Source organism: Aotus nancymaae, unplaced genomic scaffold (genome assembly GCF_030222135.1).
Source record: "Aotus nancymaae isolate 86718 unplaced genomic scaffold, 86718_ANA_hifiasm-v0.15.2.pri h1tg000028l, whole genome shotgun sequence".
NCBI classification, from domain to species: Eukaryota; Metazoa; Chordata; class Mammalia; order Primates; family Aotidae; genus Aotus; species Aotus nancymaae.
Genome location: NW_026988441.1, coordinates 26,527,692 through 26,553,423, shown reverse-complemented (window position 1 = coordinate 26,553,423; position 25,732 = coordinate 26,527,692). Strand labels below are relative to the sequence as shown.

General features: G+C 50.2%; 1 protein-coding gene across 3 annotated transcripts in view; it reads right to left on the bottom strand.

The window, feature by feature from the left end:
• Positions 1-359: 359 nt before the first annotated feature.
• The window catches only part of SUGP2 (SURP and G-patch domain containing 2), a 45,364-nt gene continuing 19,991 nt past the window's right edge, over positions 360-25,732 (bottom strand). The window contains exons 5-11 of one of the 3 annotated variants that reach the window (XM_012443546.2): positions 19,151-19,638; positions 17,141-17,252; positions 12,611-13,092; positions 10,695-10,756; positions 4,265-4,401; positions 3,486-3,606; positions 360-2,862 (exon numbers count right to left, since the gene is read on the bottom strand). In XM_012443546.2, coding sequence (XP_012298969.2) covers positions 3,486-3,606; positions 4,265-4,401; positions 10,695-10,756; positions 12,611-13,092; positions 17,141-17,252; positions 19,151-19,638 — 1,402 coding nt within the window. In that variant the 3' untranslated portion in view covers positions 360-2,862. Of the gene's footprint in view, positions 2,922-3,485; positions 3,607-4,264; positions 4,402-10,694; positions 10,757-12,610; positions 13,093-17,140; positions 17,253-19,150; positions 19,639-25,732 lie in introns of all 3 variants that reach the window. The other 2 variants (XM_012443547.2, XM_012443545.2) reach the window with 2 other exon arrangements.

Sequence of the window (25,732 nt, the reverse complement as noted above, 5' to 3'; positions counted from 1 at the left end):
TAATGGAGCAAAGCCCTGGCGGGACAGGTGAGTCATGGGCGGCAGGGGCAGGGCTCCCACTTCCCCAACATCCTTCAAAGGCAGCTTCTGTACTCGGTGGTACCCATCTTCTCCAGTAGGGGAATCACCCCCCTCCCCGCCGATGCTTGGTCACTTCCTGCTCTCTGGACTCTTCGAGGCTTTCCTGGTGACAGTGATACAAGGTCCCCAGGTGGGTGAGCCAGTCAGGGGGTGCCCGAGGGAGGAGTACCACACTGCAGAGGGCATGTCCTGGGAGGCAGCTGTCACCTGGTTCTACACTGCACTCCCATTTGTGTGCCCCGGTGACGATTTTAAAAACACATCCATTGACACCCCGGCACACTGCATTTCCTCTACATTTATTGCAACGTCTAAATGATTAACAACATTCACAATTTCTTAGATCTTAAAAAACAAAAACAAAAGAAAACTTCCATTTTGTAACATCACAAATGTCTTCTAGGCTTTATCAAGGACCAAAAACACTACAATTGTCTAAGCGATTTCCAGTGATGGAAACAAGCCAGAGACAGTAAGCACCCAGAGTGGCGAGAGAGCACTTCCGGATGCCTGTCGTCCTCTCGGGGGCGACCCTGGAACTAGAACGACAGAAAACACACTGTGACTCTGACACAGCTGTGCTACCACACATCACATGCGACGCAAGGATCCTGCAGAGAGCAAGGGCAGCCTCGGTCAAGAGGGAGGGGCTGGGGACATGGAGGGCCAGTGGCATCTCCATCCCCGCTGGCCGGCAGCTGGCAGCACGCACCCCATGCTCTGCTGGCTCCCGACACCTTCACTGCCCCAACGCTGAATCCACAGGAGAGGCATCCTCTGAGAGTGTAGGGGACTGTCTAAGCTCAAGGAGGTATGCCCTTTGACTCTTGCCAAGGGCTCACAGAACCATCTCAGGTCAAACTTGAAGGAGCAGCAGGAGGCGGTGGTACTCAGTGCCCACACACCACAAACTCCTAAAGCATTTAACTTTTTAGTAAAATGAAGTGGAGAAAGTGAAGAATGAACATGCTAGGACAAAGCACATGGAATGGTCAGAGCGATGCTGGAGAGAGCGCGTTTGATCCACGCTGCGGGTATGTGCGCCAGTGAGCTGAGCCCCACTTGGAGCTCCATCCATTCACCTGACCCGTGGCCAACATGGAAGCCATCGGAGGGGTCAGGAAAGAAAGGAGATGAACCCCTGTACCTGTGGTTCCCCAAGACCAGCTTCACTCCAGGCCCCCACAGGCTGGTTTGTTTGAGAGCTGGGTTACAAACCCAAGCCCCATCCTCTATGCTGGCACCTATACTGCCGTAAACATCTGCCAGTTGCCAAAGCTACAGAAGCAAGCAGAGTCCCCAGGGATGGTGGCACTGCAAGGTGACAGGGACCAGGCAGACAAGGAGCTGCGACCATAGCCTAGGAGGTCTGTGGCTTAAAGAAAGCCAGGATTTCTTTTTTCTTTTTTTGAGATAGGGTTTCACTCCTGTTGCCCAGGTTCGAGTGCAATGGCATGATCTCAGCTCACTGCAACCTCTGCCTCCTGGGTTCAAGTGATTTTCCTGCCTCAGCCTCCTGAGTGGCTGAGATTACAGGTGCACACCACCACGTCCGGCTAATTTTTTGTTTATTTAGTAGAGACAGGGTTTCACCATGTTGGCCAGTTGGCCAGGCTGATCTTAAACTCCTGACCTCAGGTGATCTGCCTGCCCTGGCCACTCAAAGTGCTGGGATTACAGGCTTGCGCCACTGCCTGGCCAAAGCCAGGATTTTTTACAGCCAATACAAGTGGCATTTCCCGCTCAATTCTGTGGCTGATGCCCTAGCCACTGCTGTGTTCCCTAATCCTGGGGTATCAGGAGGATCCTAAGTTTTCCAGATTTTTGCCTGTACTTAAAACTTCAATGCTGCTGCTTTACGAGGAAGAATGAGTGAAGAATTGAGTAGTTACAGGCAGTGGAGTGCTGGAGAATCTGGAGAGCGGCAGCGATCACACGCCTGGAAATAGAGCAGCTGCAGAGCCCACCCCAGGAGGAGCCTGCCTCGCCTTACAAAGGCTGTAATAAGACAGCACTTGATGCAGCCACACGTGCAAAAAGTGCAGAGTCTCGGAGGGCTTACAACCCCCACCCCTTTGTAACTGTGGTTTGCTTACACTGTGGATTCTAAAGAGACGCCGTAAATCTGGGGCCAATTTCATCGGTTTAACGATTACTCCCCACCCGAGATAGCTATTCTATACTGTTGCTAAAATTTCATTAAGTCTCTCAAGATGCACTGAAGAGAAGAGACAGCATGAATAACACATTCATCAAATCAAGTATGGCAACTGTTCAGAGAGCTTCAGAGCTTTGGTACCCGAGTGCAGACTTGGTAATTACCGATTTGTCTCCCCCGTATAAATTCTGGAGAATAATGAGAAAACACCATCTGTGATCGTTTCCACATCACGTTTGCTAACAGAGCACTTCTGGAGAGCAATGGCCCATCCGACTGGAAAACCAGCCAGAGGAGCTGGTTCCTCAGCACTCACAGGCTGAGGTGCCTTTCGGGGGCAGCGCCACCTTCTGAAGGGGAACCAAGACAGATTTGGAGGGGACTTGCTGCTAAAAGCATGTGAAGAGAGAGGAGAGGCAAAAGCACATTGAAAATGGTGCATGTTTTTTTCTTTGAGAGAAAGAAAAGCCATCGAAACCTCCGCCCCAGAGACTGCAGAGACGTGTTGTCACGTACACACCAAACCGTCCTTGGGCACTGGCTCCAGGCCGATCCAGGGCACGGATGCTGTTTTAAGGGCAATTGCTGCTTCAGGGCTTATCTTTCTCATCAGTGCTTTTGATCTATTCAGGAAGAGAACGATTTTGTTCGAAACTGAGCTGGAAATTAGGTGAGGGGGCAACTAAAAAAAAAAAAAGAGTAGAAAGATGAGGATATTTACAGGCCCGAGGTCCTGCAGAAGGAAAAGGATTTGAAGACCCTCACAAAGGGACAGAGCCAACTGCCATCCTCTGTGGCAGCAGCTGTCACGGTCGCCCTTCCACCTGCACGACGGCAAGGCACTCTGGACTAGGAACAGTCTGTTTGCTGCTCATGTTATGTGGCAGGTGGACATCATCTGTGAGAGAAAACTTGAGCAAGAGCGGAGACAGGCATGGCCTGTGTCCATGCGCACATCCATGGAGCCTGGCGCAGGGGCCTCGAGGGGCTCAGAGCCGGGAGGCCAGGCAGGCCACATGCAGCTGCCCTTGGCCAGCGTGAGGTTTGCTCCTTTAGCAAACCTGGAAGGTAAGAATGGGTCATATCCGCATCCAGAGATCCTTTTGTTTCCCTCACAGAATTTTGTGATTTTTGTGTGTGTGGCATTTTTGGGGGAGCAGGGTACATCAGCTTTGTCGGGGAAGTCTGAATGCACACCAGCACGCCAGTGAGGGCGAGGGCCTTAGGCGCTGGCCCGTGCACGTACCTATTTGTTGGCCCGCTTGTGTCTGTACATCTGCATCATCCTCTGCCGGAACACATCGAATGTGTCTTCTTTGTGCTCCTGCCCGTCAGCACCCAGCCCTTCCCCTTCCGAGGGGGTTCCCCTAGGGAGTGAAAAAGAGAGTCAGTTGTGCACCTGAGTCCAGGGCCTGGCACACCAGGGACTGGGCATGGGCACAAATAGTCCATGAGATGCAGGTGTTTGGGACACACACTGAGACATCAAAGGGAAAATCGAGACACGACTCACAGTGGAAACAAGGAGTACTCACCCTCGAAGAAGAGCTGGCTTTTGAGGGGTGCCCAGAGGGCCCTGGTTAGCTCGGAATGCCTTACCCAGCAGGGGCTAAGCTCGGTATTAAATGAAATGCCTGCTGGATGTTACGGTCGGGCTTTAATAAAATTTGGGCCTGTGTTCGGGACCCTGGCTCACCCGCCTACAGGTTCCCGGGAAAGGGAAAGTGGTTCCAGGCTGAAACTACACAGAAATACCACTTAGCTTTGATGACGAAAACAGATGTGGCCAAAATGACCAGGGCCAACAAGCTGGTTAAAAAATCTACACCAGGGCAGAAAGGAGCCCTGTAAACACCTGCATATGTAAATGATCAGCTTCTTATCTGAAGATGCCTTTTGTTTAAGAAACAAAAACCAACTGCCAGCTTTAAGCCACCTTGGACATGAGGGGAGCCAAGAATCAGGCTGCAGGTCAAAGGACTGAGGCCCGCCCCCGCCCGCCCAGGCTGGCTGCCTGCTGCATACACGCTGACGGGCTCCCGGATGCCCTTTCCAAGGGAGCCCAGGCCATGGCCCTCCTTCCAGCCCATCTTCTGCAGCATCTGGAAGCCCAGGTTCTTATCGGTCAGCTTCTGCTGGGCGAAGTCCAAGTCCTTCGGTTTCTGAGGAGAGAGAAGAGCCCAGGCATGTGGGCCGCAGGGAAGTGCCTGGATTGAGGGAACCCCCCACCCCCAAATGCCCTCCTGACTCCCCAGATGCTCAGGCTCAAGCTCCAGTCCCTTTCCCAGTTCTCTGCAACATCCCTGGGTGGGATGTGACTTCTAAGTCAGAGGTCACTGGCCTCAGGTCAGTCCTGCCTCTCAGCCACCACTATAACCCCGGTTCCAAGACTGAGGAAAACTGGGTAACGGAATGGCAGGTCCCGGGGTCAAGAAGTCAGTAGGAAGGACCTCAGCAGAGCCCTGGATAAAGAAGGGTGGGGGACATCAGGGCACAGGCCTCAAGGCAGGATGGGGGCCAGGCTATGGGTGAGAACTGGCTGGCAGAGCCCTCCCTGAATCCTCCCAACACACCCCTCCCCCAGTGCTTCATTCAGTCCCTGGCTGCATTCCTTGTCTTTCTGTCCTAGGGAGTGGGTTCTTCTTGGACACTGGGGTCTGTCTAGCACATAGCAGACCTCACTGAGAGCTGGTACACCTGTGATGGGTCCTGTGGGTAGTGGGGAAATGCAGAACTCTCTGGGCCACTAGATGGAGCTCTGGGGACAGATAGGGCCTGGGACCTCTGGAGGAGGAGCCTGCAGAGCTCTAGAAGGAATTGCTATTCATTCATGAATATTCATGACACACTGCTATGTGTGTGGTGTGTGGTGTGTGTGTGTGATGTGTTGCTTTTGTTTTTTAAATATAGTCTTGTTATGTTGCCCAGGCTGGTCTCAAATTCCTGGCTTTAAGTGATCCTCCCACCTCAGCCTCCCCATCAGCTAGAACTACACATATGTGCCACTCCACCCAGGTTTTTTCTTTTTTTTTTGAGATGGAGTCTCACTCTGTCGCCCAGGCTGGAGTGCAATGGCGCTATCTCAGCTCACTGCAACCCCCACCTCCTGGATTCAAGCAATTCTCCTGCCTCAGGCCTCCTGAGTAGCTGGGATTACAGGTGCCAATACCATGCCCGGCTAATTTTTGTATTTTTAGTAGAGACGGGGTTTTACCATGTTAGTCAGGCTGGTCTTGAACTCCTGACCTCGTGATTCATCTGCCTCAGCCTCCCAAAGTACTGGGATTACAGGCATGAGCCACCATGCCTGGAGATTTTTTTTTTTTTTTTAAGATGGAGTCTCGCTCTGTTGCCCAGGCTGGAGTGCAGTGGTACAATCTTGGCTCACTGTAACCTCCACCTCCTGGGTTCAAGCGATTCTTCTGCCTCAGCCTCCCGGGTAGCTGAGATTACAGGCATGCGCCACCACGCCTGGCTAATTTTTGCATTTTTAGCCAGAGGGAGGGAGGGAGGGAGGAGGGAGCAAGTGCTCCCATGAGGAAGGCCTGGGGCCCTGGAGCTCCTGGGGCCTCAGTGTTCTCATCTTAGAAAGGGACAAAACAACATGGAGAGATGCTGAGAGCTCGACATTCAGCAAGATGTAAGGGATCAGAAACTGATACCCCGAAATATGGCACTTTACTATGTTGGCCAGGCTGGTCCCAAACTCCTGACCTTGGCTGATCTGCCCACCTCAGCCTCCCAAAGTGCTGTGATTACAAGCGTGAGCCACTGCGCCTGGCTGATGTATTTCTTTACAGCATTTACTAAACTACCTGGGGAGGCTGCGAGGGCTCATGTGCTCTTGAGAGGAAGGGAGAAAGGTGCTGAAGATCAAGGTGGCTGGTGCTGGGGGTCTGAGCAGGGGACAGGTGGGAGAGGCTGGGAGTGGATTAGATGACCCTGGGCATGGGAAGCAGGGGAAGGGCGTGCTGAGTGCTGTGAGCTCAGGTCCTTGGGCAGCCAGCCCTCATTGGCTTAGTGACCTGCCCCATTACGTCATGCAGGCCTCATGAGGTGCAATTAAACCAAAAGACAAATCTCCCTCTTGCCATCTGCACTGAGGTGCCCAGGAATCAGCTTCCCTACCGTCAGGGGTACATGGAGGAGGCAGTCCAGAGACAAAGGAGCTTGGAGACAAGGCAGAAAAGGCTGAGCCTCGGGGAGCCAGGGGCTGGGAGAGGAAAGGGAGAAGGGAGAGTGCAGGGCCTCATGTTGGGAGGGAGGGAGGAGGGAGCAAATGCTCCCATGAGGAAGGCCTGGGCCCCTGGATCTCCTGGGGCCTCAGTGTTCTCACCCTAGAAAGGGTTAAAACAACCTGGAAAGGTGCTGAGAGCTCGACATGCAGCAAGACGTAGGGGGTCAGAAACTGATACCCCGAAATATGGCACTTTGACATGTGGGACTAAAGCGGCAGCCTCAGGGTCCCTCTGACCTCCTTCCTGTCTCCGTCCCTTCCAAAGCACAGGAGGAAGCTGTTCTCTTGCAGTTCCCTATCTACCTAGGAACTGGACCTGCCAAAGAGAACACAAGGGCCTTGGATCCCTTCCCTGATGTGTCATTAACCAGAGTTGAAAACGCCTATCACACAGGAAGAGACGGAACATTAAACACCACACCCGGAGCCCAGACCACTGGCTGTTCTCTACTCCCATTCAATTCTCAATGAAAATCATTCACAAGATGATGCCTGCCTCCATTCATCTCTCCTAAAATCATCTGCTTCCCCTCTAAAGTCACCTACAGCCTTCCAACTGCCCTCTCCCTTATGAGGAGGTATTTCAGCTTCAACCACCTGGCCCTTCTTTGAGTTTTCATAATGTTTTATACGGCTCCTGTGCTTATGCACATGAATAAATATGTATAACTTTTTTTTTTTTGAGACAGGGTCTTGCTCTGTCACCCAGGTTGGAGTGCAGTGGCTCCATCATGGCTCACTGCAGCCTTGAACTTCTGGGCTCAAGTGATCCTCCTGCCTCTGCCTTCCAAAGTCCCAGGATTACAGGTGTGAGCCACCACACCTGGACTGTATACCTTTTTTTATCCTGTTAATGTGCCTATTGTCAATTCTTTTCAACAAGCTTAGACTTGGACCTTCAGAGGGAGAGGGAAATTCCCTTTGTTCTCTTCAGAGGCACCTCTGAAGGTAATATATAAAGTAGCTGTGTGTGTGTATGCATGTGTGTGTGTGGATATGCCTGCACGTGAGTGTATCTTGTGTGTGTGTGAGAGTTACTGGATGCAGGCGGCCCCTCCATACTGGCACAAGGTGGTCTTGGTGAGGTGGTGTGGGCAGAAGTTTCTCTGCAGGGCAGTTGAGGGGAGGCATGAAGGGAGGAGCTATGCTATGGGCTGGGGCAGGAAGAGGCGGAGACACCTCTGCAAGCAGGACCTGCTACACCAGGGCCCCCCGCCGCCCGCCGTGAGAAAGTGGCCTGGAGAAAAGGAGACAGAACCCACTGGCTGAGATGAGAAACAGGGCATCTGTCAGGCCCTCCTGGGAGCTGTGCATGGCCTGGGCCCTGTATGAAGGGTAGGGAAGGAAGGGGAAAGGCTGGTCATGGTGGGGCACAGGGGTCCCCAAATGGGAGGTCTACACTCCTTTCCCTTTCAGGAAGGCTGCTTGGAGGTGCAGCGGGAGGAAGTGGGGTTGGCTCAGCCTGGAAGTTTCTTCGAGAATGTTCAAATCTGTGTTTAACAATCATGATGTGGGTTTCCTGGACACCTGGAGGAAAGCCGAGCCCTGTGGGCGAGGCAGAGGTGTGCAGAGGAGAGGTGGAGCCACCACAGCCTCCCTTCCACCTGCAGTCACAGGCAGGAAGGAGGATAGGCGCACAGCCCCAAGGAGACAGCAGCATGTGCAGGACACCCGCTAGGAACCGCCTTAAGTTTAATCCTCACCATACCTCCTACCTGCTGGGTAGGTGTGGCCATCCCATTTTACAGACAAACCCGTCGGGGTTACATGCCAAAGTTACAAAACTACTTGGTGGCAGGGCTGAGCTAGAGTACAGCTGTGCCTGACGCCAAGGCCATGCTGTGCCCTCACCTGGCCGTGCCCTCATCCAGGCCACACAAAGGGGTACCAGATGCCAGCTCAGCCTAAAACTTGGCACATCAGTCAGGACCATGAGCTCTGTACTCCGGAATGTCCCTCCTTCCTGCCATAATTGGGGTCAGACTGACCTAGAGCATTCAGAAGGGGTCTGAAGCACCATGGCACTGCCTGACACCAGCAGAGGGACCTTGCCTGGCTCCCCGCCCTCCTCCCTGACCACAAAGGATTGGTGAAGTCTCTCGACATGTGTCCCAGGTGACCTTGCCTGCCCCCAGCACTGTGTCCTCCCAGCCCCCTGGAGTGTACCTGCCCCACTCCCATAACCTGCCTCCAGGTGAGTGAATGGCAGTTCTGTCCCTCTACTGCCCAAGCTGACTACCCTGGGGTCACCTGGACGCCTGGCTTTTGCACACCTAGTCCACAAGCAGGTGTCACCCACTCCACCTTCACCCATTCTTGTTGCTCCTCATGCCCTGGTCCAACTGTCTTAAGTTTGAGCCTCCTCCTGGTCCCTGCCCACAGGCTGCTCTCCACCCTAGTGGCCATGTCCACCACAGGTCCCGGAGGGACCTTCCCTTCCTTGAGAAAGGGCCACAGCGTTAACATCTGTCGAGGTCCTGTGTGACCCTCCGATTCCACTCCTGCCACAAGGCCTCTTGCTGCCCCAGCCCTTGGGCTGAGGCACTGTCCTTCCCACATCTCTATATTGTTTCTCCTCAGCTCCTCCAGACCTGTGCCAACATCACCTGCCAGAGAGACCTCCCTTGGCTTTCCCATTTCAGTGGCATCCGCTCGATGCTACCTTATGCTCCCTCTCCGTAACCTGCTTCTCTTTGCCCACAGCACCCCCAGGACTGCCTCGTCCGTTTCTCTTTCGCTGTTGGCCCTGCTCGCTGCTGCCTCCAGGTGGACAGTCAGGGCCTGGCACATAGGATGGGCCGACAGCACACACCACGCTCTGCTTACTAGCAGATTAGTGCACTCTCTTCATACTTCCAGTCTACTGAGCTTGAACTTTTTTTTTCAAGATGAAGTTTCACTCTTCCACTCAGGTTGGAGTGAAGTAGTGCGATCTCTGCTACCTGGGTTCAAGTGATTCCCCTGCCTCAGCCTCCAGAGTAGCTGGGATTATAGGCACATGCCACCATGCCTGGCTATTTTCATATTTTTAGTAGAGATAGGGTTTCCCCATGTTGTCCAGGCTGGTCCCAAACTCTTGACCTCAGGTGATCCACCCACCTTGGCCTCCCAAAGTGCTAGGATTACAGGCATGAGCCTTCATGCCTGTAATTTTTTTATGTTTTATTTTTTAAGGAGACCAGGAGGAAACATAGGTCTCACTATGTTGCCCAGGCTGGCCTCAAACTCCTGGGCTCAAGTGATCCCCTGTCTTGGTCTCCCAAAGCACTGGGATTACAGGCATGAATCAGTGTGCCTGGACAACTTTTTTTTTTTTGAGACAGGGTCTCACTCTGTCGCCCAAGCTGGGGTGCAATGGTCCAATCAGTTCACTGCAGCCTCAATCTCTCAGGCCCAAGTGATCCTCCCACCTCAGCCTCCAGAGTAGTTAGGACTACAGGCATGTGCCATCATGCCCAACTAATTTTTGTGGGTTTTTTTTTGCAGAGACAGGGTTTTGCCTCTTGCCCAAGCTGGTCTTAAACTCTCGGGCTCAAGCGATCTGCCCACTTCAGCCTCCCAAACTGCTGGGATCACAGGTGCGAGCCACCCAGTCAGCCTTAGCTTGAACTTCTGAAGGGCCAAGACATTATCTCATTTATCTCTCAAATCCCACTGCATCCATTACAGGGATTTCACCTACCATTACAGAGGTGAATCACTAGTCTATGCTTTGGACAAAGGCAAAACAGTTGTTAAAAGTCCTCCCAAAGGCCAGGAGCAGTGGCTCATGCCTATAATCTCAGCACTTTGTGAGGCTGAGGTGGGCAGATCACGAGGTCAGGAGATGGAGACCATCCTGGCTAACGTGGTGAAACCCTGTCTCTATTAAAAATACAGAAAAATTAGCCAGGCGTGGTGGCATGCTTCTGTAGTCCCAGCTCCTTGGGAGGCTGAGGCAGGAGAACTGCTTGAACCTAGGAGGGGGAGGTTGCGGTAAGCCAAGATCACGCTAGTGCACTCCAGCCTGGGTGACAGAGCAAGACTGTCTCAAAAAAAAAAAAAAAAAAAAAAAAAAAAAGTCCTCCCAAGAGAAAAAAGTCTCTGTTGTGTTTTACATATAAATACCACACTTTGAAATGTGAACATAGCTTAATCACAAACTACAGCATCCTTTAGAACTCCAACAAATTCGAACCAACTACACTTTGAGTGAGGACTACAAATGATTAAGCTCACCTTCTTTTTGGACATGGGACGACCCCGAGGCCTGTCATAGGCAATTCGAACTGGTTCATGGACTAGAAGACAAAAGGAAGAAACACACACACATCCACGTGCTTTCCCTAAATTACTTAGAGACTGAAGGTCTTGCGGTCTATTCTGGCTGACAGTTCTCTGATGACAGAAGGTGTCTTAGGCCCTGCATGGCAGCTGCTGAGCTCCAGCCTCTCTCAGAAATGAACATGTATGACCCCCAGAGTGAGCAGAGGCAGGACATGCCTGGGGTAGGCAGCCTAGGCCACAGTGAAGGGCTCACTGAGGGGTGCCTCACTTTGGGAAAGTCTATTCAAACCTAAGAGTCCCCACATTTATAACAAAGGATCCAATACATAGATTATTTTCCATGACTACAGAAATATATTTTGCTTCAACAAACAATTTGTGATGCTAAGCCCTCCTAGTTTATCTGTAGCTAATCCTGGTAAACAATTAAATCCTAAAACTTTCTAGTAAAAAACATCCATGCTTCTCATATAGAGGACCAAACCACATCATTTTATTTTTTATGAAAGGGAGATTAGCAAGTCTGGTTTTATCTCATCAACTACCCAAAGAACTGAGAGCTTCTAAAACAGAAATAAAGAACTCCACTTTCCCCCAAGAAGAACATACATAACAAGCACTCTGATACATTACCTGCCATCCATGACAAGTTTAGTTATTTACTTCATTTTATCTTTTTATACTAATTTTTTTTTTCCTTGTAAAGACTAGGTCTGGTCATCTTGCCCAGGCTGGTCTCAAACTCCTGAGCTCAAGCGATCCTCTTGCCTCAGCCTCCCAAAGCTGGCATTACAGGCATGAGCCACCGTGCCCAGCCCCGTGAGAAGTTTTGAAGGATGGTAAGGATTATAGTAGAATGGTTAGCATTTCACTGCAATACCAAGGTTTTCAAACATAAAACATGAGGACTGTTCCAAATCAGGAAAAACCTAAGGCCACTGTCGCCTGTAAATGTGACCGTTTGAATGATGCAGAACACACAAGTGACTGCCTGACACAGTCCCACAATAGGGCACCATTCACTACAACTTCACACACAGGTTTTGCAGCAGCAGTTCCTTGTGAGAAGCACAGCCCAGGCCTGACTGTGGGAAGATAGCTTGGAGGGCATGGGGGGTGGGGCACGGGAGTCACCTGGGCTATGGCCTGCCCATCAAACGGCCACATGCGATGCAATTCCATATACTGACAGCCTAGGAAAGGCAGAACACCTGGGGCTGGGAAAACAGTCAGTGGTTCTGGGGCCGAATGGGGCAGGGGACTGCAATGGGACAAGAGACCCTTTCTGGGAACAGGCTCCAGCTCTGCTATACTGGTGGGTTCTTGCCTCTGCAAAGTCAACAAAACTCAAATGGTCCACTTGAAAAGAGTGCATTTCACTGATGGTAAATTACACCTCAAGAACCTGGAACCTCCCCACAGGAGAGCAGAAGACGGCCTCCCACAGCCAAGGCAGGTCCTACTGACCACTGCCTGGAACCAGCCTTGACATCTTACTGTCATGACATGAAGCAGGTTATCAGCACCCTGGGCCTTCCAGAAGTTCCCCCAGCAGACAAGGTAAAGGGCAGGAAAACAGCTGAGATGACCCAGATCCATCCCCTCTACGGGCAGGGATGCCCCGATCTGAATCCAATCAGGGAAATGCCCAGCAGCACAGAGAGTGCCAGAAGCCACAGGGTAGCCAGGAAACATCTCCTTAGAGCAATGCCTTCAGACCACCAGGAAACAGGAGTCTCGGTTCACATTTTGGAGTGGTGCACAAAATTCTTTTGGATTAAAATATCTCCACCTGTCTCCTCTAACTCTCATAGCCCACCAACCAAGAACTGTGCTGGAGGCAGCTGTGCTAACAGGTGGGCACTCACCTTTTGGCTCCTGGATGAGACACACTCTCTTGGGAGCTGGAATCATGCCAACCTTCAATGACTTGCTGCTGATCCTCTTCCGGGGGAAGCAGGTACCTGCGGAGGCCTGTGACAGGGCAGGTGCTCCAGCCAGGTCATCCTCGGCAGCCTCACTGGGAAAGCCGTCAGCAGGGATGCTGCCCCCAGACTTGCCCGCCCCTCCAGGAGCAGGGGCCTCCTCTCCGCCATCCTCATCGTCGTCTTCCTCCTCCTCCTCAGGCATTACCTCTAGGCTCTCCAGCTCAGCCCCCCGAGGAGGGGGCTCGCCTTCAAACTCTCCTTCCCCTTCCATGAGGTCCATCGGGCTCTCCTGAGAACCCGTGGTGTCACGGCCACCGGCGTGAAGGTTGGGTGGAGATGACGTGAAACAAATTGACGGACATAGTTCAAATACTTTCTTTCGATAGAATTTGAAAGCAGAACTATTTTGGTCATGTAGAAACCTGGGGCACAGAGGAAATACACTGGGTAACCAGATGGAATTGTTCAACATTTTTATATGCTGAAACTGCTGGGATTGATCCAAGGAAGGTGGAGGTGGGACAAGGGAAAGAATCACCTAACTTCTTTCTGTGCAGCTATGGCTTGATGGTGCAGCCTCTCAATGATAGAAAATTTGAGTACTAATAACTTAATAAGGAACCAGAATTCAAGAGGCCTCACTGCTCTCCAGGAGAAGAAGGTGGACGAACAAGGTATGCAGGGCCTGGGAAAATGTTGGAACAGAGATCTGGCCTGAGCCCCACGTCACCCTTTCTGGTTACTTTACTGGCCTCTCTTGGCCTCCAAGTACCCATTTTGACTCTGGTTACTCCTAGGTATGAGAAGCATGGAGAGATGCCAGGAGAGGCTGCACAGTTACTGTCGGAACATGTGCACATGGAGTTGTGAGCAGCCCCCAGAGGAGGGATCATCACCCGTAGCACTTTCCACACAGGGTCCTGCAGTCCAGCTACATGGGCGTGGAGATGAGGCCTCTCTATGCCTCAGGGGTCTGGTGGCCACCTCGTCTGGTAACCACAGCTATGGAGCTGTGGCTGGTATGAGAAACTTAAAACAGTCCTGAAGGCACCAAAGGAAAAATGGCTCTTGTAAGAGCCATTTTTCATCAAGAGGCGGAGGTTGAGGTGAGCTGAGATTGTGCCATTGCACTCCAGCCTGGGTAACAAGAGCGAAACGCAGTCTCAAAATAGAAAAAAAAAAAAAAAAAAAAAAAAAGAAGAAAGACCAGAAACCCAGGATTCGATTAAGGTGGCTTCTCAAATTACTGCGAAAAAGGGGTGGTCTTTCAAAGAATGGTATTGGAACAGTGGGACAGCTTTATAATTATTTATTATTATATATTTTTAGGGATGGGGTCTCACTCTATCATCCAGGCTAGAGTGCAGTGGTGTGATCACAGCTTACTGCAGCCTCGAACTCCAGGGCTCAAGAAATCTTCCTACCTCAGCTACCCAAGTAGCTGCAACCATAGGCAAATGCCACTATACTATGCACGCACGCACACACACACACACACACACACACCGCTAAATATCAGCAGAAACAAATGAATCTGGGCCGGACATGGTGGCTCATGCCTATAATCTCAGCACACTTTGGGAGGCCAAGGCAGGTGGATCACCTGATGTCAGGAGTTCGAGACTAGCCTGGCTAACATTGCAAAACCCAATCTCTAGAAAAAATACAAAAATTAGTAGGGCAACACCTGTAATCCCAGCTACTTGTGAGTCTGAGGCAGGAGATTTGCTTGAACCTGAGATGGAGGTTGCACTGAGCCGAGATCACACTACTTCACTCCAGCCTGCGCCACAGAGTAAAATTCCATCTCAAAAATAGATAAATAAAATAAATAAATCTGATTGTAAGATAACTTATAACCACACCCACAAAATGAATTAACTCATTGAACCTCCCCACATTAGAAGTAAAATTTGGACCGGGCGCGGTGGCTCACGCCTGTAATCCCAGCACTTTGGGAGGCCGAGGTGGGTGGGTCATGAGGTCAAGAGATCGAGACCATCCTGGTCAACACGATGAAACCCCGTCTCTACTAAAAATATAAAAAATTAGATGGGCACGGTGGCGCGTGCCTTTAATCCCAGCTACTCAGGAGGCTGAGGCAGGAGAATTGCCTGAACCCAGGAGGCGGAGGTTGCGGTGAGCCGAGATCGCGTCATTGCACTCCAGCCTGGGTAACAAGAGTGAAACTCCGTCTCAAAAAAAAAAAAGAAGTAAAAATTTTTTTTTTTTTTTTTTTTTTTTTTTTTTTTGAGACGGAGTTTCACTCTTGTTACCCAGGCTGGAGTGCAATGGCGCGATCTCGGCTCACCGCAACCTCCGCCTCCTGGGTTCAGGCAATTCTCCTGCCTCAGCCTCCTGAGTAGCTGGGATTACAGGCACGCGCCACCATGCCCAGCTAATTTTTTGTATTAGTAGAGACGGGGTTTCACCATGTTGACCAGGATGGTCTCGATCTCTTGACCTCGTGGTCCACCCGCCTCGGCCTCCCAAAGTGCTGGGATTACAGGCTTGAGCCACCGCGCCCGGCCTTTTTTTTTTGTTTGTTTGTTTTTTTCACTCCGTCACCCAGGCTGGAGTGCAGTGGTGCAATCCTGGCTCACTGCAACCTCTGTCTCTCGGGTTCAAGCAATTGTCTGCCTCAGCCTCTGAGTAGCTGGATTACAGATGGCCGCCAACACGCCTGGCTAATTTTTGTATTTTTAGTAGAGATGGGGTTTCACCATCTTGGCCAGGCTGGTCTTAAACTCCTGACCTTGTGATCCACCCGCTTCAGCCTCCCAAAGTGCTGGGATTACAGGTATGAGCCACCACGTCCAGCCAGAAGTAAAATTTTTCTAAAGGCAAAAGAAACACAAAGTCATCTTGGCTCATTTACAAGCTTGGCTGGATAGCGTTCACCACTCTGCCAAATATCGTGGTCAGGATCCAGGGCTCTCCGTCTGGGGAAGGACAGGACAGAGCACTCTGAAGAACACTGATCAGAAAAGGCTGTCCCAGATGAGGAGGCACCCAAAACCCAACAAGTACTAGAGCCCAAGTACCCAGGCTAATGCAAAGTTCTTTAAACTGTACTTTTCATTGAAAAAAAAGAAAATGAAAAAGAAAAAAAGACTGATGAGATGCCCCCAGTTGCCCTGCACTGAGCTCTCCCCCTTATCCAACCCTGCCAGGGTGAGATCACACACACAGTGGATAGGCCTGACCCCAATGTCTATGGGGTCCAGCAGCTCCCCAAGGCCACCCTGCCCAGGCCTCCCATCTGTAAGTGGTCAGTGTCCCATGAGGCAGGTGGTACCTCAGTGGAGGACCCAGTCATAAGCCAAGGCTACAGAGGGGAGTAGGGCTTGGCTCATGCAGTCAGGTCCCAAACAAGTTGAAAGAGTGTGTTCCATCACCACTGAATCCCATAAATGCTCTGAAAAATGCACGTTTTCAACTGTGTTTTTTACTGGACAAAGGAATGACTGTCTAGCAAGCTGGGACCAGCACCAGGAGTCGAAAGCCCCCCCAGTAGGGTTCTGGCTCAGTAATGGGGAGATGGGTGCCTCCCACCCCTCTCTGGAGGGGGTGGCTCATATCACCCTAGGGAAGTGCCCCAGGGACAGTGCTGGCTCCCATCCCAGGTTTTCTTGCCTACAGGGTGTGTGCTTTTGAGCCGAGCTCTACATGTCTGAGGGATGCAGAGGGCAAAGGCACCTGCTCCCAGCATGAGCACACCACATCATCCCTGTTTAGAAGTGCCTGCTGTCCAGTGGTGGTAGTACTATCACCACTACATGCAGCGAGTAGAAAAATCCTCACCTCTCCCCCACTCCCCTGGCCAACTCCTATTTAGCCTTTGGATGCAGATTAAATGTCCCTCTGGGGAGGCTTTTCCTGATGCAACAGACGAAGGCAGGTCCCCTAGAACAGATTTTTTTTTTTTTTGAGATGAATCCTCGCTCTGTTGCCCAGGCTAGAGCACAGTGGCTCAATCTCAGCTCACTGAAACCTCTGCCTCCCAGGTTCAAGCGATTCTCATGCCTTAGCCTCCTGAGCAGCTGGGATTACAGGTGCCCACCACCATGCCTAGCTATTATCTGTATTTTTATTAGAGACAAAGGTTTTACCATGTTGGCCAGGCTGGTCTCAAACTCCTGATCTTAGGTGATCAGAACAGATCTTTCTCCCTCAGGCCCCTGGCTCAGCTGAAATGAAGTCGTGCCTTACTTCTGGTGTAACCCCCATGACAGGAATGCGTCAGCCAGGTTGTGGGCTGGCTCTCCACACATGCTTGTGGGGTGAACACACTCAAATCTAAAGGGTGTGATGGGCAGTTGCAGTGGAGCATACCTGTGGTCCCAGCTACTCTGGAGGCTGAAACAAGAGGATCACTTGAGCCCAGGAATTTGAATCCAGCCTGAGCAACATACTTAGACCTTGTCTCTTTGAAAAAGAAGGGTGTGATGAGACCCAGGAGGTACGTACCACAGGTCAGGGTTATCGGTGCTGTTTTCTATGCTGAATTGTTCGATCTCTGGTCCCACCTGAGCAACAAATCTAGCCAGTTTCTCTGCAGTCTCCAATGTCTTCATGTCAACTACAAAACATAAAGCGTCTGTCAGACATCACTCCTAAGCTGCTGCTCCCCATGAGAATACTGCAGGTCGTGGAGGCTAATTATAAAGATGGCCTGTGTGTCCCCTCCCTGTAGCCTCATCCTTCGCCACATGCAGACTTCTTATCACCAAGAAGTAAACTCTGTGTATCTCCCCCGACCTTGAATCAGCACTGGTTCTGGGACTCGCACAGGCTATAGAATGTGGTAGAAAAGGCAGTTGCCAGTTCCAAGCCTGGGCCTTGGAGAACTCAAGTATCTCCACTGTCTCTCCTGGAGCCCTGACCCCAACTGCCAGGTGAACAAACATGGGCTGGCTGCTGGGAGGATGACAGGCACATGCCCAGCCATACTATCATCTCAGCTGACAGCTGAAACACGTGCCGCTGACTGCAGACACATGCACGGGCTAGCTCAGCAGATGGCCCAGGCACTGGTAGATTCACAATATGCCTCCTGTTTTGTTTTTTTTTTATTTGAGACAGTCTTGCTCTGTCACTCAGGCTGGAGTGCAGTGGTGGGATCTCGGCTCACTGCAAACTCCACCTCTCAGATTCAAGCGTTTTCCTGCCTCAGTCTCTTAAGTAGCTGGAACTACAGGCATGTGCCACCACACCTGGCTACTTTTTTTTTTTTGTATTTTTAGGAGAGATGGAGTTTCATCATGTTGGCCAGGCTGGTCTTGAACTCCTGACTTGATCCACCTGCCTCGGCCTCCCAAAGTGCTAGAGTTACAGGCGTGAGCCACTGTGCCTGACCGATGCCTCCTGTTTTAAACCACAGTTTGGAATGACTCATGACACAGAAACACCTAGAGAATACAGCAGTTAGCTGGGCGCAGTGGCTCACGCCTGTAATCCCTACACTTTGGGAGGCCGAGGCGGGTAGATCATGAGATCAGGAGATCAAGACCATCCTGGCCAATATGGTGAAATCTCATCTCTACTAAAAATACAAAAATTAGCTGGGCATGGTGGTGTGTGCCTGTAATTCCAGCTACTTGGGAGCCTGTGGGAGGAGAATCATTTGAACCAGGAAGTTGGAGGTTGCAGTGAGCCGAGATTATGCCACTGCACTCCAGCCTGGCAATAGAGCAAGACTCCGTCTCAAAAAATAAATAAATAAAACAGCTGGGCATGGTGGCGGGTGCCTGTAATCCCAGCTACTCGGGAGGCTTAAGCAGGAGAATCACTTGAACCTGGAGACGGAGGTTGCAGTGAGCTGAGATCATGCCACTGCTCTCCAGCCCAGGCGACAGTGTGAGACTCTATCTCAAAAAAAAAAAAATGCAGCAGTTGGGGACATTTTTTGCCCTCTTCATACCCACTTAGGGCTGAATAAGTACTGGCCAGAGAGCAGGCCTGTGGTACAGAGAGAAGGTAACAGCTAAGGTGACAGAAGAAATAAGGGGTAAAGCTAGTTGATTCAGAGGAAATGATGCAGGTCAGTGAACCCCAAGAACAGGAACTGTGGAGACCCGGGGGATGAGGAGGCAGAATGAGAGAATAAGGCAGCCCTGAGGACTGTCGTAGAACATGAGATCCCAAGCTCAGGCAATGCAGCACCCACGGTCCCAACTACAGGACCCTGTCAGGGAGCACAGAGGCATGAGGCAGCAGTCGGGGACACAGAGGCATGGGGCAGCACCTTGTGCCAACTCTGGTATCAGAAGAGGAGGACGGGGCTGCAGGACTCGCATGCAGCTCTCTCGAGAAAGCAAGAAAGAAAGTGCCAACACGTGCACCTGTCCTGGCCAGGTCCCTGGAGCTTTTGCCCACTGCCTGGCCCTGATGGCAGGCCCCTCCCAATTCTAGAGAGATCCTGGAGATGGGAGAGTTGGGAATGGGGCCCAGAGAAGGGGGACAGAAGTGAGCACCCACTGTCAGCAGATGGGCAGGGAGAAGAGGTCTGAGGTGCTGCAGAGATGTCCACTCCTGCTAGCTTGGGGGATGGGCCTGAGGCTTCTGGGCTGGGGTCCTGAGGAGAAGGTCTGGCTGGGTCTGGAGGGCAATCCTTGGCAGCATCATTTCTGTCTCGCAGGAATGGCTTTGTCTGCGAGAGGCCTGGAGCCTGCCGGCCGTGGTGTTTCAGCCTGGTTCCTGAGGATAGGAGGGTCTGGGTCCCGGTGGTCGCTCTCCTTGCCTTCCAGCCCCGGAAACCTTGAGCACGGAGGAGCCCCCGCCGCTGCCATGGCAGCAGTTTCTTCTTGAGGTTGCGAACAGCCCGGGCATACAGCATGGCCCGCACTGCACACTCTGCCGAGGTCGGCTTCTGGTCAGCTCCTCGCAAGTTGTCGCTCAACCGCTGCATTTCTGCCAACTTCAGCTTGTAGTATTTATACTCCAGGCTATTTTCATCAGACAAAAACCTACATAACAAAACGTAACAGGACATTTATGAAAACACCACCAGACCCCAAGTTGTTGCTGCAAACACAAACCCTTTCTAAGTGGCCAGCTCCTCACTGTCCTCTGCTGAGAGGGTCTGCCTGGCTCTACTGAGGACACAGAACCAGGCCCAAGACAGCTGCCCTGCTAAGAGTGACTGCAGGGCAATCGGGAGTCTGAACCGAGTTCTTCCTTGATTTCTGGTAGCAGCCATGAGGGAGCTCACAGCTCATGATGGCCTGGAAACACAAACCAGTCACCTCAGAGCAACAGTACCCTGGCAGGAAAAACTGTCACCTTACAAATGGCCCAGTCAGGACAAGTGCTTGGTGAGTTTTTGACTGCATCAAGGCAAGTGTGATGTGACCCACAAGAGAACATTAACCAAAGAGCCTGTATCCCAGGTGTGAAATCCTACAATCCAGTCATCATAAGAACAGTACAGAGAAGAGAAGGTTGAGCTACATGTACTAACGTAGAAAAATATTCAGCTGGGCTCCACTTTGAGAAGCTGAGGCAGGAGGACTGCTTGAGCCCAGGAGTTCAAGATCAGCCTGGGCAACAAGATGAGATCCCATCTCCACAAAATAAAAAAATTAGCCCGGGTGGTGGTGCATGCCTGTAGTCCCAGCTACTCCAGAGGCTGAGGTGGGAGGATCACTTGAGTCCAGGAAGTCAAGGCTGTGGTGAGCTGTCTGCGCCACTGCACTCTCGTCTGGGCAACAGAGCAAGACCTTGTCTTAAAAAATAAAAATCCTTCTACTTCTAGTGTCTACACCTTTTTCATTATTTTTCTTCTAGCTTCATGAGTTGAATGTTTTTTACTTCCACTTTTTTTTTTTAGACAGGGTCTTACTCTGTTGCCCAAGCTCAAGTGCAGTGGCATGATTATAGCTCACTGCAGCCTCGACCTCCTGGGCTCAGGTGAGCCTTCCACTTCAGCCTCCCCAGTAGCTGGGACTACAGTTGAGCACCACCATGCCTAGCTAATTTTGGTTGAGAGGACATTTCATCATGTTGCCTAGGCTGATCTTCAACTCCTGAGTTCAAGCTAGCCACCCGCCTGAGCCTCCCAAAGTGCTGGGATTACAGGTGGGAGCCACTGCACCTGGCCCACTCTTTATTTCTAATAAATTCACCTGAAGTCACTCTTCTTAAGTATTTTTATGGCCACATCTGGTATATAGTGTTCTTCTTGCCACTTCCTTCTAAATTGTTTCTAATTTCAGTTCTGATTACCCTTCACTCAAGTTACTCAGAAGCATGTTTTATTTTGGTTGTTGCTCGTTTCTAGTTTGCTGTATTAGCATAATTTGGCCCATGTGAGTTTCCTGGGTGTGCTGTGATTTTGTGATTTCATATATAACAAACTTTTAAGTTGGGTGTGGTGGCTCACGCCTGTAATCCCAGCACTTTGGAAGGCTGAGGCTGGTGGTCTCTTGAGCCCAGAAGTTCAAGATCAGCCTGGGCAACATGGCGAAACCCCATCTCCTTTTTTTTTACTTTTCTTTTTTTTTATTATTATTATAGTTACTCTGGATATGGAAACCCATCTCTTTAAAAATAAATAAATAAATAAACCATCCCACAAAAAACATAACAGACTTTTGTGAATGTTTGCTTTCAGTATGTGTTAAAGAAGAATAAATATTGCTTAGTAAGTATGGCAGTATTTCAGGTGGCTTTCAGATTGTTAGATATTAAGTAGTGACATATTAGTTATCAGGTGAAGTTCCAGATTACCAGTGACAAGTCAACTGGAAGTGAGGTGGCCACATCGTTGGCAGCCCTGTGTGATGCGGCATGTCCCTGGCAGGCAGCTCCGTACACAAGCTCCTGCTGACACTGTTAGCCAGCTGCAGTCTGGCTGGACCTCAGAAAACAGACTGAGGACTGGCTCCACTGCTGTCCTGACCCTCTGCTGGGCTGACGGCAGCATCTTGCAAGATCACGCCCTCACAAGCAACAGTGCTCAATTAAGAGAATGCTAACCAACATGGGTGCTCTGGTTCTCCAGTCCAACACAGCCCCAGCAAGGCAACTCCGCATCAAGGGCAGAGCATGGAATCAGGGCCAGGTGACCTGACTGCCCCAGTCACTCATGGCTCTGATGGCTTTCCTTGTCCCTGGATGGTTCCGATATCAAGTGCAGTCCAAGGGAGACACATCAGTCAAAAATGCATCTCCCCAAGTTCCAGTGGAACATAACATCAAGAACAGAGAACACTCAACAAGCCAGTCTGCTGACTTCAAATCTCAGCATAGCCATTCCTTAGCTTGGAACCTTTCTGTGCCTCAGTTTCTCCATCTGTAAGACAGGGAGAATGATCAGCAGCAGCTACTTCATCATACAGCTGTGACGCCTGCATCACAAGTTTCTCACCATAAGGCAAGTGCTATAAAAACTGCCTAGCAGTCATTAACTGTGCAGCAAATATTAGCAGATTGTCTCTGTTTATGCTTGTTTCTTCCCTGTGTTATAAAATCTTCCAAATCCTTATTTGGATTACATCATCTACCTGTCTCAGAGAAACATTCATGTCTCCTACCATGGTTTTGGATTCATCCAATTCCTCTTATTGTGGTTTTGAACTTAAATGATTTTGCTTTTGAGATGGAGTTGCGCTCTTGTTGCCCAGGCCAGAGTGCAATGGCACGATCTTGGCTCACTGCAATCTCTGCCTCCCGGGTTCAAGTGATTCTCCAGCCTCAGCCTCTGAAGTAGCTGGGATTACAAGCGCCCGCCACCATACCCAGCTAATTTTTGTATTTTTAGTAGAGATGGGGTTTTGCCACACTGGCCAGGATGGTCTTGAACTCCGATCTGAGGTGATCCACCCACCTCGGCCTCCTAGTGTTGTGATTACAGGCATGAGCCATCATGCCCAGCCCTGGACATAAATGCTTTCTTTCTTTTTTTTTTTTTGAAATGGAGTCTCGCTCTGTCGCTCAGGCTGGAGTGCAATGGCACGATCTCAGCTCACTGCAACCTCTGTCTCCCGGGTTCAAGTGATTCTCCTGCTTCAGCCTCCTGAGTAGTTGGGATTATAGGTGTGAGTCACTGCGTCCGGCCTGGACTTAAATGATTTGTAAGGGTTGCTTATTTACATAGCTTAAAGCTATGCAGTACAGGCATGAAGATTCACAATCTGTATGTTTGTGGTGACTTTCGCTTTTATTACAAACTTCTTTTGCTTTTTTTTTGAGACAGAGTCTTGCTCTGTCGCCAGGCTGGAGTGCAGTGGTGCGATCTCGGCTCACTGCAACCTCCGCCTCCCGAGTTCAAGCAATTCACCTGCCTCAGCCTCCCGAGTAGCTGGGACTACAGGCACGAGTCACCACGCCCAGCTAATTTTTGTATTTTCCTGGAGACAGGGTTTCACTATGTTGGCCAGATGGTCTCGATCTCTTGACCTCGTGATCTGCCTGCCTTGGCCTCCCAAAGTGCTGGGATTACAGGCGTGAGACACTGAGCCTGGCCTTTTGCTCCTTTTGATGCTATTCTCGTTGAAGGCTTTTTTGTCTGAAGAATTCTCTACCTCCTTTCTTTCTGGTAGCATTCACCTGCTATGGAATTTCCCATCTCTATGTTTTCCAATCCCTGTGTTTTTGCTTCTTTCCCTCTATAGTAGTATGGAAGTTACAGACATCACTTCTGTTCCTTTAGTGGCTAATCAACGCACATACCTAAACTCTTATTTTGTATCAATATCCAGAATTACTCTCTAACTCTATCCTCATGTCAAACAAGACAAAGGCCTGCACACCTACCTCCCTCCTTCCCCTCGTGCCTCATATATTTAGATCATCTAGAATTTTAGTTTCTTTTATTTCACCCCAAACATCAATTATTTAGATTTTATGTTAACTTTGGGGCACTTAGACAATCCTGCTGAGGCTAGACCAGAGGGATTCTTAGCCACCTGTTTTCTTGAGTGTGTGAACATGTAGGACCTGGAGAGCATGCTCAGGGCTGCCCCACTCCCAGGGGATAATTTAGAAGATGAAAGAAAACAAAGTATGACATATTCCTTCAGATTTATATCCTTGCACTGTTGTGAGCATTTTCTAGGCTTGATGCTTTGCACTCGAAGTCTCATAGAAAAGGATGGAAGCCTGCCTCTTGGTGTTCCACCCAAACAAGGAAGTAAAGCCATAGTGGATGAGTCTCTCTATACTTCTGACTTATTTATTTTTTGAGATGGTGTTTCACTCTTGTCGCCCAGGTTGGAGTGCAGTGGCGCGATCTTGGCTCACTGCAACCTCTGCCTCCCAGGTTCAAGTGATTCTCCTGCCTCAGCCTCCCAAGTAGCTGGGATTATACAAGGCTGCCGCCATGTCCAGCAAATTTTTGTATTTTTAGTAGAGATGGGGGTTTCACCATGTTGGCCAGGCTGGTCTCGAACTCCTAACCTCAGGTGATCTACCTGCCTCAGACTCCCAAAGTGCTGGGATTACAGGCCTGAGCCACCGTGCCCGGCCGTTCTGATATCTTTAGTGCACCACATGAGGCAGGTCACCTCAGCGGAGAGGCAGTGGCCAGATCTGTCCAAAAGGCTCCAGTGGGAACAAATCATGCTTATGGGGTGTGAGGGTGGAAGGTCTCAAATCTCTGGTGGCCCTCAGAGGGTGGAGATAAGAAGCCCTTCTTATATCTGCATCTTAGAGGTCTAACTTTTTCACTTGCCAACTAATAAAAATAATTTATTTAATTAATTCATTTTAAAAAAATTTTTGACTCTTTAAATTTTCTGTCTTGAGTTATAATAAAAAGAATTTATTAAGGCTGGACATGATGGCTTATGCCTGTAATCTCAGTGCTTTGGGGGATCGCTTGAACCCAAGAGTTAGTTGTGGGCAACACAGCAAGAACCTATTTCTTAAGGAAAAAAAAAAAAAAAAAAGCTGATGGCTGAATGGTGATACAGTCCTGTAGTCCCAGCTACTTGGGAGACTGAGGCAGGAGGATTTTGTGAACCCAGGTTGAAGCTGCAGTGAGCTATGATCGTGCCACTGTGCTCCAGCCTGGGTGAGAGAGTGAGATCTTATCTCTTAAAAAAAAAAGAACTGGCCGGGCGCGGTGGCTCAAGCCTGTAATCCCAGCACTTTGGGAGGCCGAGGCGGGTGGATCACAAGGTCAAGAGATCGAGACCATACTGGTCAACATGGTGAAACCCCGTCTCTACTAATACAAAAAATTAGCTGGGCATGGTGGCGCATGCCTGTAATCCCAGCTACTTAGGAGGCTGAGGCAAGAGAATTGCCTGAACCCAGGAGGCGGAGGTTGCGGTGAGCCGAGATCGCGCCATTGCACTCCAGCCTGGGTAACAAGAGCGAAACTCCGTCTCAAAAAAAAAAAAAAAAAAAGAACTTATTAATCTACACATATCTTCACAGAATGTCAATGGCCATGCATAAAAGTGTTCAGTCAAGAAAAAGCAACATAGGCTTATTAAAAGATACAGAGGTATCAGTGAGAAGTATTTTGAACAACTAAGTGACTGCCTTCAAGGAGTGGAACATGGGAACAGGTCACAGCGGAAACATTTGGCTTTTCATTATGTGTTCAATTGATTATTTTGTTAAGTATAACATACAAAGAGCATTTTGACTTAATAATTCAAACATGACCACCAGAAACCTAAGTTTAAGAGTTTCTTTACTTATTGCTTGCTTTTCCATCACACTCTTTCCTCTTATAGTTTCTTGGTAATTCCTTTTTTTTGAGACAGAATCTTGTTCTGTCGTGCCCAGGCTGAAGTGTAGTGGTGCAATCTCAGCTCACCAAAACCTTCGCCTCCCAGGTTCAAGTGATTCTCGAGCCTCAGTCTCCCAAGTAGCTAGGATTACAGGTACCCTCCATCACGCCCGACTAATTTTTTGTATTTTTAGTAGAGATGGGGTTTCACCATGTTGGCCAGGCTGGTCTTGAACTCCTGAACTCAGGTGATCCACCTGCCTTGGCCTCCCAAAGTGCTGGGATTACAGGTGTGAGCCACCACACCTGGCCAGGTAATTTCTTCTGAAAGAGATTTTGGATGATACAGTCTCTGGGACCAGCTCTTAAATCTGTCT